General features: G+C 41.4%; 2 protein-coding genes across 4 annotated transcripts in view; one reads left to right on the forward strand and one right to left on the reverse strand.

Annotated features, from left to right (window-relative positions):
* The window catches only part of LOC114791881 (serine/threonine-protein phosphatase PP1-beta catalytic subunit), a 16,545-nt gene extending 13,647 nt beyond the window's left edge, over positions 1-2,898 (forward strand). Inside the window, exons 3-8 of the mRNA XM_028982847.1 lie at positions 182-412; positions 727-831; positions 1,272-1,343; positions 1,836-1,987; positions 2,082-2,216; positions 2,638-2,898. Of these exons, the coding sequence (XP_028838680.1) occupies positions 182-412; positions 727-831; positions 1,272-1,343; positions 1,836-1,987; positions 2,082-2,216; positions 2,638-2,742 (800 nt within the window). The 3' untranslated portion in view covers positions 2,743-2,898. The remainder of the gene's footprint in view (positions 1-181; positions 413-726; positions 832-1,271; positions 1,344-1,835; positions 1,988-2,081; positions 2,217-2,637) is intronic.
* LOC114790090 (equilibrative nucleoside transporter 2-like) lies at positions 2,876-16,534 on the reverse strand. Of its 3 annotated transcripts, none has more exons than XM_028981074.1 (13): positions 16,334-16,534; positions 13,586-13,639; positions 13,405-13,486; positions 12,408-12,571; positions 11,607-11,746; positions 11,134-11,268; positions 10,910-11,007; positions 10,638-10,716; positions 10,280-10,428; positions 9,752-9,854; positions 9,577-9,662; positions 9,266-9,465; positions 2,876-6,450 (listed from the first exon to the last, which is right to left on the reverse strand). In XM_028981074.1, exons 2-13 carry the CDS (start codon positions 13,615-13,617, stop codon positions 6,339-6,341), a joined length of 1,380 nt encoding a protein of 459 aa, XP_028836907.1. In that variant the 5' UTR covers positions 13,618-13,639; positions 16,334-16,534; the 3' UTR covers positions 2,876-6,338. The 3 variants fall into 3 exon arrangements, with proteins under 3 accessions (XP_028836907.1, XP_028836084.1, XP_028837704.1); XM_028980251.1 differs by lacking the exon at positions 2,876-6,450 and adding an exon at positions 8,146-8,897; XM_028981871.1 differs by lacking the exon at positions 2,876-6,450 and adding an exon at positions 8,770-8,974.
* Positions 16,535-16,838: the final 304 nt, after the last annotated feature.

A 16,838-nucleotide genomic window follows, 5' to 3' on the forward strand; every position in this document is an offset into this window, starting at 1 on the left:
CCGATTTACCCTTTTTCAGTAGGATACTATGCTCTGTAAACATGGTTCAAGAACGGTTTGAGGAACACGGAACACAATATTTAATATAAAAAATTTTCGGTAAATTAATGCGCAAAAACTACTGTCTCACTCTTTATTCGGCTGCTGGACCATTGTTCCTTTTCCTGGCATGCTGATCCAGGTGATATCCACGGCCAGTACACAGACCTGCTTCGGCTCTTTGAGTACGGCGGCTTCCCTCCCGAGGCCAACTACCTGTTCCTGGGAGACTATGTGGACCGAGGAAAACAGAGTTTGGAGACCATCTGCCTGCTGCTGGCTTATAAGATCAAATATCCCGAGAACTTTTTCCTGCTGCGCGGCAACCACGAGTGCGCCTCCATCAACCGCATCTACGGCTTCTACGATGAGTGTGAGTGCCAGTGTTAGAAGTGTTGCAGAGCAGAACGCAGCATTTGTACTGTGGACAAATGTATTTTTAACTGTTAAACGTCTTGGAAAAAATGACATTAGTGAATGAATTGGGGCAGTTTGGAAGGTGGGAAAACCCGTCCGGACTAACTAACTATCGGGACAGTGGCACCCTAGCGGGTAAGGAAGCGGGCCGGTAATCTGAAGGTTGCAGTGTCAAACCCCGAACCGCCAAGGTGCCACTGAGTGCTGTGCTTGCTACGCGTCATACCGACAATCACTCCACTTTCACCTCTGTCTCCATCCGGCTCTCAGGCAAGCGCAGGTTCAACATCAAACTGTGGAAGACGTTCACCGACTGTTTCAACTGCCTCCCCATCGCCGCCATTGTTGACGAGAAGATCTTCTGTTGCCACGGAGGTAGAGTCAGGCTACTTCCTTCTTTCTGGGTTTAATGTGTAATGCAGGGCCTGAAGATATGAGCTCATAAGGTAAACGTTGTGTTCAGATCATTTCCTGTTTCTAAAGGTTTTAATGGGAACTGCTTGTGGAAGAAACATAAAAGATTGAGTCGGATCAGCAGGGTCATCTTTGTTTGGAATGGAACGTTATCAAACTCAGAAAACTATTAATATTTGCATTTTCCCCCATAAGTTCAGTAAGAAATTAGAAAGAAGTGGAAATAGGGTATGAACAAAATATAATTCACGTCTATAGCAATCTGACCTTCATTATGTTTTATTCATAATCCACTCATAATTATTTAAATGAACACCATTGTAAGTAAAACTATATTTGTTCTAGTATGATGAAGCTTATAGTTGTTTGTTACTGGTTAAGTCCCCCGTCTGTCTGTACAGGTCTCTCTCCAGACCTGCAGTCTATGGAACAGATCCGTCGCATCATGAGACCAACAGATGTTCCTGACACAGGTATCGCTGCTTCCGTACATTCCTGTATCTCCTGGATCTTTGTCTTCTGTTACATTTATTAGTATATGATTCAGATGCACAGTAGTTCACGTGAGACCTGTAGGTGGTGCCATTTTCTTTTGATAGCTTGTTGAAAAGACAGATTCTACAGGGGCAGTGGTGGCCTAGCGGTTAAGGAAGCGGCCCCGTAATCAGAAGGTTGCCGGTTCGAATCCCGATCCGCCAAGGTGCCACTGAGGTGCCACTGAGCAAAGCACCGTCCCCACACACTGCTCCCCGGGCGCCGGTCATGGCTGCCCACTGCTCACTCAGGGTGATGGGTTAAATGCAGAGGACAAATTTCACTGTGTGCACCGTGTGCTGTGCTGCTGTGTATCACATGTGACAATCACTTCACTTTATTATTATTATTATTATTAGATTCTGTAATTAGAAGTAAAAGACGTGAGCCCTGAGACGCTTCTTGCTGCTTTTGTTCAATTATTTGGATAGGGTTGCTCTGTGACTTGCTGTGGTCAGACCCTGACAAAGATGTTCAGGGTTGGGGGGAGAACGACCGTGGCGTGTCCTTCACTTTCGGGGCAGATGTAGTCAGCAAGTTCCTCAACCGTCATGATCTGGATCTCATCTGCAGAGCACACCAGGTAAAGTTTTTGGCCTGAAATATTCCAATGATTCAGCAGATTTTCTGTTTCTGTCTGGTCACTGACCAGACTTCCTGTAACTCTTTATCTACAGGTGGTGGAGGACGGGTATGAGTTCTTTGCGAAAAGACAACTGGTCACCCTGTTCTCAGCACCCAACTACTGCGGGGAATTCGATAATGCGGGTGGCATGATGAGCGTGGATGAAACCCTCATGTGCTCCTTCCAGGTAATGTTTCTCTGTCTTGGACATGTAGACACATGAACAGATGCTCTTCAGAAATGTGTTCCAGCTACAAATCATTACCTGGCTTGTTATTGGACTTTCATGACCTTCACACACCATTAAAAAAAATATACATATAAGGACAGCGGCTGGTTAGATAGATTTTTTTTTTTTACTCTCATAGTGGGGGGAATCTAGAAGCCATTCGTCTGTCTAGCCAGAGGCTCCCCCAACAATGTTTGGCAGTAAATAAACCAAAGGTGAACTAATGGTAGAAAGACAGACTAAATTCTTTAGTTTACACTTATGGCAGAAGTGGCAGAATGAAGAGAAAAAAAAATTGAAAGAATAAATAAACAAAGAACTCTTTAGGATTTCATATCAGAGCACTTTGACCACTGAAACCTTCTTCTGTCTTGTGTAGATTCTGAAGCCATCTGAGAAGAAGGCCAAGTACCAGTACGGAGGCATGAATTCTGGACGGCCGGTCACCCCTCCCCGCACAGCCACCCCTCCCAAGAAACGATGAAGGAATGATGGAGGTAGCAGGTGAGAAGAAGAGAGAACAAGTGAAGGATGAGGGCCACAGTATTGATGAAGATGAACGGCAGCCCTCCGCCGCTTTTCAATATGGTGAAAAAAAAAAAAATACAAGGGAGACGTTCCATGGGAAGCCTTTTATTTTGACACCCATTCAATTTTTTTTTCTTATTTCCCATCGTTCCTTCCATCTCTTAGTCAAGTTCTGTACTGTTTGTTGCTTCACCCTGTTTTTTTTTTTTTTTTAACCCATTTTATGCCTGTGTAACCCCACATGAAAAATGATAAACTAAGTAAACACACAATATTGTTCTGTTTGCATATAGGAGTGTTTTTGTCCTCTAGCTTTTGCTCACAACAGAATGACACAACTACCACCTTTTTTTAGTTTGGCCATTTCATCCCTCCTGACCTGTTTAAGAAGAACAGGGATTACAATGATTGCTGGGTTTTCAATAAACTTGGGGATTAAACATTTTTTTTATGCCTGTGGCTTGTTTGTTTGTGTGGGTTAATCATTAAATTCATTATGCACATACTAGCCCGGTTTCACCTGTAGGTGTACTACAGCCAGGCTGAAGATGGATTCCCATAACATTAAAGAAGTGGTACTCATACAACTCAAAAAAATGTTTTTGGTAGAGCCACCTTAAAATGGAAAAACACATGAAAGTTTTCTATGTTAAAAAATATTCTCACTAACGAAAAACTAAGGCTTAGCATGTATACATTTTATCCTTTTACAGTAACAACAATGCATCAGAAAACTGCTTTGCGTCAACAGCACCGCCAACTGTGCAAAAAGTGAATGTTCCCATATCTTCCAAAACACTGATGTCAAAAAGACCGATGTGGAAATGAGACAAGTGTCTCAGTGAGATGAACATGATGTACAGTAAAAACAGCTGCCAATGATCGGCAATGTCGATCATTGTAACAAATGTTGCCTTATTGACCAGTGTAATCTTAGAGCCTACACAAGACTACACAAAAACACTTCAGATTATACCTTGTTTCTTTTTTTTTTTTTTGTACTGTTGCACTGTCTGCATCCAATATTTCATGGCACTTATTAAACATAGCAAACAATCTGCCACCAAAAGAAAAAAAAATCCATAAAAAAAAAAAAAAAAAAACACACTTGGAAAAAACAGCCCAGACTATAACGGACCAGTTGTTCTATTATCTGAATTTTCCCTGTAATGGCTTTATGTTACAGATGACTGACATTCATAACATGACCTGAGTTCATACACAACATTTTAAACAGATTGTTTTCAACACGCCCATGTGTGTCCTAAAAGCCCAGTCGATTCTTTTTTACAGTTCAGGAATGTGGACAAGCTCGCCTGGTGTCCTTCCCTGTAGAGAGGAGTTCCAGCACGGTCACGTATGGCTTCTCTTATGAGTCCTGAGCTGATGGGTTCATTAACTTGCTCATATTATGTTGCTAGCAGTTTCCATTCATTTTCACAGTTTCCGCAGTTAATGCTGGTCTGTATAATACAGTGTATTTTAATACATCATCTAACCTTCTCTACCTAGAAATACAATTTACGCTGTAATCTATTCATTACTCTAGGGTCAAATTTAAAACAATAATTTTTCCTCAAGCCATTTTGGATAATCAGTCCCTTATACATGGCCTTTCCATACTGAATGAGTGAACATACTGAGTCAGACACTGTCAAATCAAGGTTCTAAATCATACTGAAAATGTTGAAATTATTGATTTAAAAAATATATACATCTGGTTGAAACCCAAAGCTGCCATCTTTGAGGCCAGCAAATTACATTCATTACATCCTTACATTATTGCTAATAATGCCTCTTGAGATACAAAATAAAGGCTAAGTGCACCCAAAAAATGCAATCAGGTGTTGCAAAGCATTATTCAATATCTTGAAAAATGAAAATGTTTACTTGTATTATTTATGAATTGAAGTCAACCATTTACTTTACAGTACCACAAAAGTGAGTACACCCCTCACATTTTTGTAAATAGTTTCCCTTTGCAGCCATTGACGTCTAAACCACTGGCAACAAAAGTAAGAACACCCCTGGATGAAAATGTCCAGAGTTCCCTTCCTGGTGTCATGTGACTCATTACTGTTACAAGATTTCAAGTGTGAATGGGGAGCAGGTGTGTTAAACTTGCTGTTGCCACACTCACACACTCTCATACTGGTCACTGTAGTTCCACCTCATGGCAAAAAAAACTCTTTAAGATCGGAAAATTAGAATTGTTGCTCTACATAAGCTATAAGAAGACTGCAAACATCCTGAAACAGCTGCATCACGGTGGCAAAGACTCTACGGTGGTTTTACAGGACAGCTTCCACTCAAAATGGCCATTGCAAGTGCTCAGCATCATATCCAGACGTCGTAGAGGCATGAGTGCTGCCAGCATTGCTGCAGAGGTTGAAGAGGTGGAGAGTCAGCCTGTCAGTGCTGTAGACCTTACGCTGCACACTGCATAAAACTGGCATGCATAGCTGTCACTATGGCTATGACAGGGTGGTAGTAGCCTAGTGGGTAACACACTCGCCTATGAACCAGAAGACCCAGGTTCAAATCCCACTTACTACCATTGTGTCCCTGAGCAAGACACTTAACCCTAAGTTGCTCCAGGGGGACTGTCCCTGTAACTACTGATTGTAAGTTGCTCTGGATAAGGGCGTCTGATAAATGCCTTAAATGTAAATGTCGCCCCAGATGGAGACCTTTTACTCAAGAAGACAAGGAGACTATGGTCTGATGAGACCAAGATCAACTTATTTGGCTCAGGTGGTTTCAAGCATGTGTGACAGTGGGGTGTTCCACCATGATAAAGACCCCAAACACACCACCAAGATGACCGCAAGGTCTCCAACATCCACCAACATCCATCTGTGATGTCATCATTCCAGTGGCAAGCTGAGCTTTAGTGAACTCCATGGCCAAGAAAATGAATGCAGGGCTGGAAATAATGGCGGCCACACAAAACATCGACACTTTGGGCACAGTTTTGACATTTCCACTTAGAGGTGTACTCACATTTGTTGTCAGTGGTTTAGACATTAATGGGTGTTTAGTTATTTTGAGAGGTACAGCAAATTTAGACTCTTATACAAGCTGGACGCTGACTACTTTACATTGTGACAAAGTGTCTTCAGTGTTGTCCCAAGGAAAAATACAATACAATCTTTCCAAAAATGAGAGGGGTGTACTAACTCTTGTGAGATACTGTATATCTATTCCTCGTTTTGTAATCCGATGCAATTTTAGTTGCAATAAGGTCATGGCCTGCCATGTACCAATGAGGTTCCTCTGTGATCGTGTGGTTGATATAAGTACTAATTTGTAAATGTGGCTTGACACAACATAATAAATAACATGTAACTAGATGAATAAAACTCCCTTCAGTGCAAGTGTCTTGTTATAACCTCTCTTCCTGTACATCTCCCACATGGCGCTGGTTAAAAGTTTTGGTCTCTATTTTTAGCTGAGAAGACTGCAGATCCGCTTTCAGGCTTATTAGGTTTGATGATGCCGATGAAAGAGCAGTGGTGTAAGAAATGGAAATTCTGGGATCCATGGTGAACCCTACACCACCGCCCGAAGTGGAAATGATAAAGCGGCACCGAGGGAGAGCCCCAGGGCAAGGAAAAACGTCATCAGGGCTCCGGCAGTCTCTCCATCTTTGGGCTCCACAAACCTGAATGGAGGGAGAAAAAAAAATAGACTCATAAGACATTATAAAAGTATTCAGAGGGATGCACTACTGCCTAAAACAGCTCACAAAGAGACATTTCCAGAACCTGTAATATACAGTACAGGCCCAAAGTTTGGACACACCTTCTCATTCAATGTGTTTTTATTTATTTATTTATTTATCATGACCATTTACTCTCATTGATTCTCACTGAAGACATCAAAACTATGAATGAACACATGTGGAGTTATGTACTTAACAAAAAAAGGTCAAATAACTGAAAAGATGTTTTATATTCTACTTTCTTCAAAATAGCCGCCCTTTGCGTTCTCTCGATGAGCTTCAAGAGGTCGTCACCTGAAATGGTTTTCCAACAGTCTTGAAGGAGTTCCCAGAGGTTTTAAGCACTTGTTGGCTCCTTTGCCTTCACTCTGCGGTCCAGCTCACCCCAAACCATCTCGATTGGGTTCAGGTCTATTTTGTTAAGTACATAACTCCACATGTGTTCATTCATAGTTCTGATGCCTTCAGTGTGAATCTACCAATGTAAATGGTCATGAAAATAAAGAAAACACATTGAATAAGAAGGTGTGTCCAAACTTTTGGCCTGTACTGTACACCTCAAAACACTTCTGGGATTCTCAAATCCAATACAGGCAGAAACTATACATGGACTTATAAAAGTTCACACGGAGACGCAGGGAATGGTCCAAAGGCTGCTTTAATCCCATTCCACACCTGTAAGTGGTGGTGTACTTGCCCGCTCTCACATCTTGTTTCATGTGCCTACCGGACACCTTCCTGCAGTACTCTGTGATGCCTTTTGGCTTGAGTAACGTTCCTGCTACTTTTCAACGTCTTATGTGAAGTGATTGTCATTGTGATACACAGCACAGCACATGGTGACACAACAAAATGTGTCCTCTGCTTTTAACCCATCACTCTTGGTGAGCAGAGGGCAGCCATGACAGTTGCCCGGAGAGAAGTGTGTGGGGACAGTGCTTTGCTCTGTGGCACCTCAGTGGTACCGGGAATCAGGATTCGAACGGCTATTTCAGGCTTCTGTGGAGTCAGGTGAGCACAGACTGAGCGCAAACCATTTTTCTGCTCATTGGAGAAAATCTAAAGCCGCTTTCAGAATGAACATAGCACGTGCTGCACTCGCCATGGGGCTTAGCGTGAAAAATGTCTGCTTTTCTAAACTCTTGGTAAGACTATATTGTAGTGTTGTAGATCTCTGGACACCCAGATACTGTTAGGATCAGCTTTTCCTCCATTCCCTCTTGGTGTGTGTCAAAGTGACAGAAAGAACACTCGCCTGCTTTGATTCTATAAGTCACGTGAAAATACATCATGGCGCAGCGGTAATATTTACATATGACAACTGCAATAGTAATCTACCTGTGCTAATAAATTAGAAACTGTTCATCCTTGTAACCTCTTTATGTCCAGGTAACATCAGATGAGTTTACAACACTACTTTTTTTTTTTTTACATGTGGACTTCATGTGCAACCAGATTATAAAATGTAAATTCACTGACTTTTTTCACAGCCTTTCATCTGAAATTAGCCCTAAGCAGCAATACATTTTTTAAACTACTGAGAAAGGGGCCAAAAAAGTTCATATCACTTCAAAAACTGTCATTTTAAATTGTAATAAACTAAAAGGCCAACTGAATCATACATTTACGTTCCAGTTCAATCTATCAAACTTTATTAATGTTGCACATTTCACACAAATACAATGTAACAAAGCGGTTAAACATAATAAAAAATGATACTTTAAAAAGGTAGTGATTATTTTAAAAGTGAATAACAGAGATATGATACAATTTAAAATATGTTGTAAATAGTAAACATTATCCATATATTTACAGGTCTGCTTTAAATATATGTACATTGTTAACAACAGCAATGAAAGGCTCTCTGTAGATTTTATTTCTGAATTTCAGGATTATGAATGGGCCACTACCCAAAGAGTTGAGGTTTATAGTGATATAAGCAAATAATAATTAAAGAACCTGAAATCTTGGGAAGACATCAAGACAGGAGTAGTGTAGTTTAGTGTAGGAGTAGTTTGGAGGAGTGTACCAGCATATTCTACTTTCTTTTGTATTTGTTTGTCTTTCAACTGAACTGTCCAGGTTACAGCGTACATTAAACATAGGAAAAGTGTTGAAATGATTTATTGTATTTATCTCTTATATCTGCCCTTTTAACAGAGGTGTGTACATGTTTAATAGCCACTGTAGTTTGGATATATTCTTTTGAGGACAACGAGAAAGTAGAGCATTACAGTAACAATCCTACATGTCATAAAAGCATGTGTTTGCTTGAGAGAGAAACTGATGCTCTCAAGCAATATTCTTTGATGGCTGCAGGATTTGCAAGTTTCAAACGTAGAAAAGAAAAAGTGATGACACTCAGGTAACATCTCGTTTTATCTTTCCTGGTGGAGAATATGAAGTTGTGGCTTAGTGGTACCCTTTAAAGATGGTAGCTAGTCCAACTGTATCAAGCTATGACCTAGTCAAAAACATGCAATTGATATTACAGTCCAAAATCAGGTCATTAATATGAAATGTCTTGTTTCCAAGATCAATTAGGCTGAAAGCTGTCATTAGCAAGGAACAATCATTTCTAGAAGAGATTTAAATTGTCGATAAAACAAGTGTTGTAAACAGGGCCACTGATGAAAACAGTAATTCTATTATGACTGTTTAAAGTATTTAAACAGCTGATAAAGTTTTTATTTTTTATAAATGTAGTTATTTCATGACACTAATTATGTTGAATATATGTAGAAATGGTACTTACTGCGGAGCATAGGACATAGACAGACACACACAGTATCCACTGGACACTGAGAAGACAATCATGAGGGCAGCGAAAGCTGCATCATTGTGGAAGAGCACAGGGAAGTTGGAGCGCTCTTGGACATTACACATCATGAGCAGAGGGATGAATATCACCCGGGAAACCACCAGGGCTGGGAACACACGAGACTCCTTAGGAGGCTGGAACAGGACATTAAAATCCATTAAAGTACACACTGAGAGGGACAACGGTCACTCAGATAAGGTTCAATTGTTTTAACCAAGTGGAAAAAAGAACATTTAGGGTCTTACCCAACAAACAAAAGATGTAACACTTCTACCAATCCAGTCCATGACGTTGAAGATGAGGAAGCAGCAGACGGAGATGAAATAGGGCTCTAAAAACATTTGCAATTATTACCCTCTGGCCACACAATTGGTATAATTGGTCAAATATTTTTTTTCCCTTCTTCATAAGCTCACATACCCCATTTTTTCCCATAAGCGGTCTTCACATCGACAGTGACAGCAGGAAACACAGAGAGTGTGACCGTGAAGACAAAAGTGACACAGAAGGCCATGACCCAAATCTATAGGTATAAGCAGAAAAAAAAACAAAGTCCAGTCATAGCCAAGAAACTGATTTTCCAACCAGTCTTTAAGCTCCGGAATCCCCGCCACCATCATTGCCACTGGAATAGATCGCCTGTGGCTGTGTCTGTTCTGCAGCTGTTGTTTTGATAAGCTTCCATAAAGCCACATCCACATGAGCAGGGCTGAGCCTAACTTGGGAGGTGAGCAGCAACAAATATATAAATAACCTTGATATATAATAACCCTGATCATCGTCGACCTGTGGCTGAACCTATTTATTTATTCACTTTCTGGAGATCTGAATGTCATCAGCCCTGCATGAGGTCTTGTTCTGCAAAGCCTTTCTCGCGGAGACTGTACGTTCCTCAGCCGCCTCTCAACAAGCGCAAGAAAAAAAAAAAAAAAAACTCAACTTCAGTACCTTCTTGAAGACCTCCATGACCGACAGCTTCTTGTCACAAGTGCTGCCATGTTCCAGGGTCACAAAGGCTTGCTTGTTCTCATCGGTGTTTGGTGGAGGATCGTTAGACAATGATCCATTCCGTTTGCCATTTTCATCAGCAGAAAGATCTGGCAAAAACAAAAACAAACGTCAGCTTCCGTTGAGCAGGGTGGACATGACCACTACTGACCACTGATCACCTAAATTCCATTCAGCTTAGAAAAAAGAAAAAACACTCCCAGGGCACTGGCAGGGTTTTGAAAATTGAAACGAAAGACTTTGATGCTTCAGAAAACTACTTGAACATCATCAGCTCTCCCTTCAGAAGACATTTTACCTCTGTCCAAGAGCTGATTTGCAGTCTCCACCTCGTAGCAACTGCTTTTGTCTTTCTTTAGGTAATATCTTGCAAAGTCCTGCAGCACAAAGAAAATAAAGATCACAAATACAGAAATTTTGAACCCTGTATGTACTAATCTACTAAACTTTGTTTTAATAATAATCACAACAATTTTATTTCATTACAGATTTGTTCACCATTTGTTCTCAGGAGCTAAATGTACTAAATTTTATGTAAAAATGTAGAATTTCAAATATTTATGCACTTACAAGTCTGGGCAGGAGCATGTAGCTGAGCAGTGTAATGATGGTTCCAACACACGGCGTGATGAAGTAACCAAGAGCGGCAGCCTCTTTATCTGCTTTGCCTGTTTGTGTAAGTGTGTGAAAAAAAACAGGGAAAAAATGCAACCCACAGCATGTGGCAGAGCGTGTGTGTGTGTGTGTGTGTGTTCATGGGAAATGAAACGTGAAATATTCTTAGGGCCACTTACTGGCAATGGCAAAAATCATAGCAAGTGCTGCGAACGTCCCGGCGAGCCCCTGGCCGCTCATAAACACCGAGCTGTACTTCTGAGGCAGGAGACCAACCAGCCCAAACAGACTGCCCTGCAGTACTGCCCCGAAAGCTGGAAACAGAGAGAGAGAGAAACTTTGTTCCTGATATAGGCCACTCAACATGACCAAGAATAGAAAGCGGTCAAAGAGCAGTTCCAGGGAGATTAAGCCAATTTGGCAAAATAAACACGCAAAACAGCCCAATGGCAACATAAAAGTATACAGATGGAAACTAATACTTCTAAAATACCTCTATTTCATGTCCATATAGACACAAAACCATTTTTTTTTTTTCTGCTCCTATTCAGAACAAATTCTCATCACTTAAAGGGTCAGTCTCCATGGAGCTAAAAGGGACTACATTTCTCAGTGACACAATGGAAGAAGCAACATTTGTAAATCTACTCACAGTTAATGAACCAGATTGTTGCCATAGTGACATAGAAGAACCTGTCTTGATCCATGGGAATCTTGACCAAAATGGCGGTGAAAAGAAAGCAGATGAGAATGAAGACCAAGCTACCAGCTATCCGTACCTTTTCTGAAATCCTGCACCAGAAAAAAAAAAAAAGTACAATTATTATCAAAAACTCATTCAGTCGTTGATTAAAAATACCAAATGTCTACCGTAAATAGACTGGCATTATGGATACCATTGGACATTTCTTCATTTTTCCACAGCGCTCCTGTAACACGTTACAGCCTAAATTTACTGTAAACGTCACACACTGGATAGTAGTGTTGTTTTCGTCAACTAAATTCTTAACAAAATAACGAACATTTATGACATGAAGTAAAAGAGACAAGATGCAATGTAATGCTGGTCATGATAACTATAACAAAATATACAATAAAAACAAGACTAAATGTGATTTACAAAACAAATCTATACTAAAATAAAAACTTTCAATTTCGTTCAGATTACGTCAGTTCCTCGTGCCATTTTTTCAGAATACTTTAGAAAATATGGTGTGTGTGTGTGTGTGTGTGTGTGTGTGTATGTAATTAAGGTAAACTAAATTAGGTAAATTATATATTGCTTATAAAATAAAATCTCTGCAGCTGAACAATGAGGCCTTGATATTATCCAATATAATTACTAGATATTAGTATAAAATTTTGCTTTTGACTAACGAGTGCCAACATTATCTTCATGTTTCACTGAGGCGTATTCCAGGTCGTCATGGTGATTTTGCCCGGAGAGCCTCACCTCTGGTACAGGAAGGAGTTGAGGAATGTGAAGAGCAGTAAAGGAAGCTGGGACAGCAGGGTCATCCAGTTGTTGAAGTAGTAATCTTTCCTGGGAGTGACTGTCCCATTGCTCCATTCGGAGGTGTTGCTCCCTTCCGCTGTGCTGAGGCGCTCGTTGAAATACTAAACAGAGGGGAAAAGTCATGGCAACATTTCTCAACTGATCCTGCAATCACTTCCCACAGAACTCCAGTAGGGTTAGAGATCAGCGCAACTGATTTAGCCTCTCATGCAGGAAAAGGCAGGCCAGATTTGACCCTAAATTATTGCTTTGGAAGTGACAGGTATTATGGGACAATAACAATCTGGGAATAGCATTTTGCATTTATGTTTATGTAAGAATTACTTGAATACTTTCCTATCTGACCATTTATAAAGCAAATGTAACCTTTTAATAGATTGTCCTATATTTGAATAGCAGGGAAATGGTGTAACTGAGATTCAAATTACACTCAAATATGACAGCCTGCACTCTAGCGTGGACAAATAAGTAAGCATGCGGCCTTGGTGTGATTATGGTTTTCCATAAACTTCAAATATTATGGAATGTGGGGCAATACATTGCAATCCATTATTAAACCATCAGTATACAAAATGGTTGTTCGTGCAGATTTTCACACATCAGATGAAATCAAAAAGGTCTCTTGATCATGTTGGCAAGTATTTATTACTATAACTTATCTTAGTAAAATGCATATGCTGAATATTAATGAGACACTGCCAATTCCCGGTGGTTTAAAGGTTTAAAAGTCTCTGGTGATTAGCTCAACCTTGTGTTCCACATTATGAGCTTTAGCGGAGCACCTGCATGACACCGGGAGGTCTTCTAGAACATGCTGGGGTGCCTGGCCCCACAAATCCACGTTAATCCACGGCATCCCTTCACTTCTGAGATCCCAACAGAACTAGTTAACATTCCTAAAGTCACACTGTAATGAATCTCTTGGAGTTCTTACCATGGAGGCGGTCATGAAGAAGTTCCATGGCAACAGTGTGCCAATTCCAAGAATGAAGAAAATGATAGCCACAAGCCAGCCTCTGAGATTGGGTACAATGGAAAATAAGAGAATGATTGATGTTCGTTCCAATATTAAATTTGTAAAATGTCTTTAAACTAAGGAGACTGATGACACTTACCGGTCTTCTGGCGCACCCTCTCTCACCTTCATGCTTTATGGAAACGTGTGGAAGCTGAGGACAGAAATTTTCTCCAGGTCAGGTAAACGTTTCAGTTGCTTCAGCCATCGGGAAGCAGGTAGACATGGTGAAAGTGCACAAGCGCTACATGAATAATCCTCAACAATGCATGCTGCGACCTGCACTGTGATGAAAAAACGGCTACCTGAGGCCAGAGCTATTCGTTATTCCGCAATTAGCTTCCCAGACAGAAGGTCTGGGATTGACTAGTTTTCTCAGGATACATCGTTTTTTTTTAAATCCAGCCCTGAGCACACACTGACCTACCCTTTCCGGATCTCCACCAAACCCTTCATTAGCTAGACCAACAGCAGCTTTAAATATCATTCTGTTTACAGAGAACAGGCCATATAAAGGCACCCCCCCCCCACCCCCTGTTCTTCTCAACTCTGGAAGCAGAAGGCTCACAGTTATTGAATCCTATGGACTATCAAACTGCCTTTCCTACTAGGAGCTCGCACCTAGTGGCAACGGCAGCAACTGTTCAAGACTGCCACACATATAAACCTCAAACTGAACTGTTCTCACCACTGCCTTGGTCAGACAAGGTATAGGTACATTTTTTTCAGGGTTTCATGTGATGAAGGTCTTCTTCATTGGGTATATGTGCATTATTGATCTGGTTTACTCTAAAATAATGGTAAAATGAGTATCTGAATATTACAAAAATGGAAAGAGTCATTATCATTACTATCGGTCGTCTAAACAGGGCTTTCAGACCGAATGAAACAAACCAAAATAAAAAAGCAATGAGCTTTCATGTCGACGTAAAAACACCTTAAAGCGAGTCACCGCAATTAACTTCTGAAGCACGATGGTATTGTCCGTAAATCACTTGTCGGATTTGTCTACAGAGTAAATCGCTGCCCTCCACCCATGTCCGTGACTAGTGGGGGCAGGGCCTGGTTTCATCAAGAATGATAGTGATTATTGGTTTGCTGCAAATGTCACTCACTAGATATCCAGGATAATCATGCATGTTTTATGTGTGCGTCAAATCAGTTCAAATATTGTGGCGCGTGTTTGATGTAAACGTTGACTTGACATCGCACCTCCACTGATGTGACTTATGAAGCGACTAGTTCTTTCTATTTCCAACCTTTCAGCCTCATCCCTGAGCCACATGACTCGGGTAATTACAGCTTCATCCAGACGGGACGAGCAGTGATCCACATCTAATGACGTCGGGTGAATGATGAACACACCAAAGCAGACCCAAGCAAGGGGAAACTTTAGCAAAAATGTCACTATTCGTGTCTGACCTATAAACTGACAGGGAGCAGGGCTGAGAAGCAGATTATACAAAAGGCAAATAAAAAAGATTTTGCATTAACGTCTGAATGCCTAAACTAAGCATAATCCCTTTAGGTTTACTTCAGTCAGGATTTAGGGACTTCAAAGCATTTTTCTTCCCAAAGTGACGTTTGGAACCAAAGCAGCTTCCTTCAAAATAAAGACAAATATAAACTTCAGCTTGATTGCTTGAATATAACGACTCTGTGTATTCTGTATCCTTCTGTATAAGGTGTCTATAATATTTTATGACTTTTGTTATTATTCTTCCACTTTTACTCCAAAAATGCTTAAATATTTTATGGGCATTTTATCACAAGAAAACTGACTTACTTTTTCATTCTATCAGGGAGTCCCACCCTCCTTTAAATGCATATATATCTGTGTTATATTTATATGGTGAACCTTCTTTTTACGATTAGTCACAAATATGAAGTTGTAGTCGCAGCCAGAGACCCAGTGTACTCACATGACCTCTTGCAAGGTCACTTTTAGGGCAAAAGCACCATTCATAATGTCCATTATAGCATGCAGGATCAACCATTGTGGCTTGAGGGCCATTGACCAAGAAGATTTCTGTTAAACCAAAAGCATTTAAAACATGTGGCCCGAAAACGTGCATGATGACCACCGTGGCAATGGGAAGAATTTAACATCTGAATCACCATGGCAGCGACCGAGCAGATGGATCCTCCAACGTTCTGATCAACGCTTTACTACTCTGTAAAGCAGAATTACGCATTATTTAGTTTACTACGTGTTTGAGATCACACATCTCGTCATGTTAAATTCTCCGGAGAGTCGCAGCCGGGGCCTACAGGTTTAGTCGGCAGGAAGCGGGAGGGATTAGTAATCTGCGAGCCACGTGGGGTAGCCGACAGGGACGCGCCATCATCACCGCCCATGAGGGCATGAGGGACATGTCTCCAGTGCCATGAGGACCGCCACTGCGCCGCACTGCACTGGCATTCTTCTCTTTTACTGATGTTAATCTCGACCCCTGGTTACCATGGAAACCCTATTTCAATAGCCCAAAGGCTGCTACCCCGCAGCCATAGAATTTACAGTATAGAACGGCACGAATAGCTTCACACCGCGTGAAAAGGGCACCAGAGATGCAGAAGGACCCCGACGACAGATGGCGCATAGTCACCCTCAACCTGACACCCCGCCGTCCACCGACCTTTCCTAAAAAGACACCGCCGCCAGCAGTCGGGAATAATGGGCGCCTTGTGTCGCACCTCCATTACTTAACACGGCGGAAAAACAAGCGTCGCGTGCCAGATGACATCATTTTCAACCTTCTGGTCCATGTCCTGTAGATCTACATCGCGCCGGACGTTTGTTTGCTAGAAATATAGAAAACGAGACCTTCCCCTTGATGTTCGGCCTCACCTGACGGGGAGCGCGGTCTTCCGTCTACAGAAAAGGCAGAGAAAGGTTTTACAAGACGATCTTGGGAGGAGGCTGAGAGCTGATCCAGCGGCAGGAGCGGGCAGACACCACCGCGGAGACCTCCATGCGGAAACGAGCGGCGCGCAGGAGGTGTCGGTCGGCGGCTCGCACGCTTCCACACAACCAATGGCTGCTGGGAAGGAGAGAGAGAGAGAGGGGGGGGGGAGAGAGAGAGAGAGAGGGGGGGGGGGGGAGAGAGAGAGAGAGAGAGAGAGAGAGAGGGTGTTGACGTTGAGAAGACCATGAAGAATCAGCAGGTGCCGTACTTCCCTACTGCAGTATGTCTGAAAAATATTGTCTCATTAACATAATATCAAGAATTTGAAGATAATATATTACTGTGTATACATACCGAAAGGAACAAATTAATTCATTCATTATGCATTAATTCTCTCTCTCTCTCTCTCTATATATATATATATATATATTACACACACACACAAAG

Source organism: Denticeps clupeoides, chromosome 1, assembly GCF_900700375.1.
Source record: "Denticeps clupeoides chromosome 1, fDenClu1.1, whole genome shotgun sequence".
Classification (NCBI taxonomy): Eukaryota; Metazoa; Chordata; class Actinopteri; order Clupeiformes; family Denticipitidae; genus Denticeps; species Denticeps clupeoides.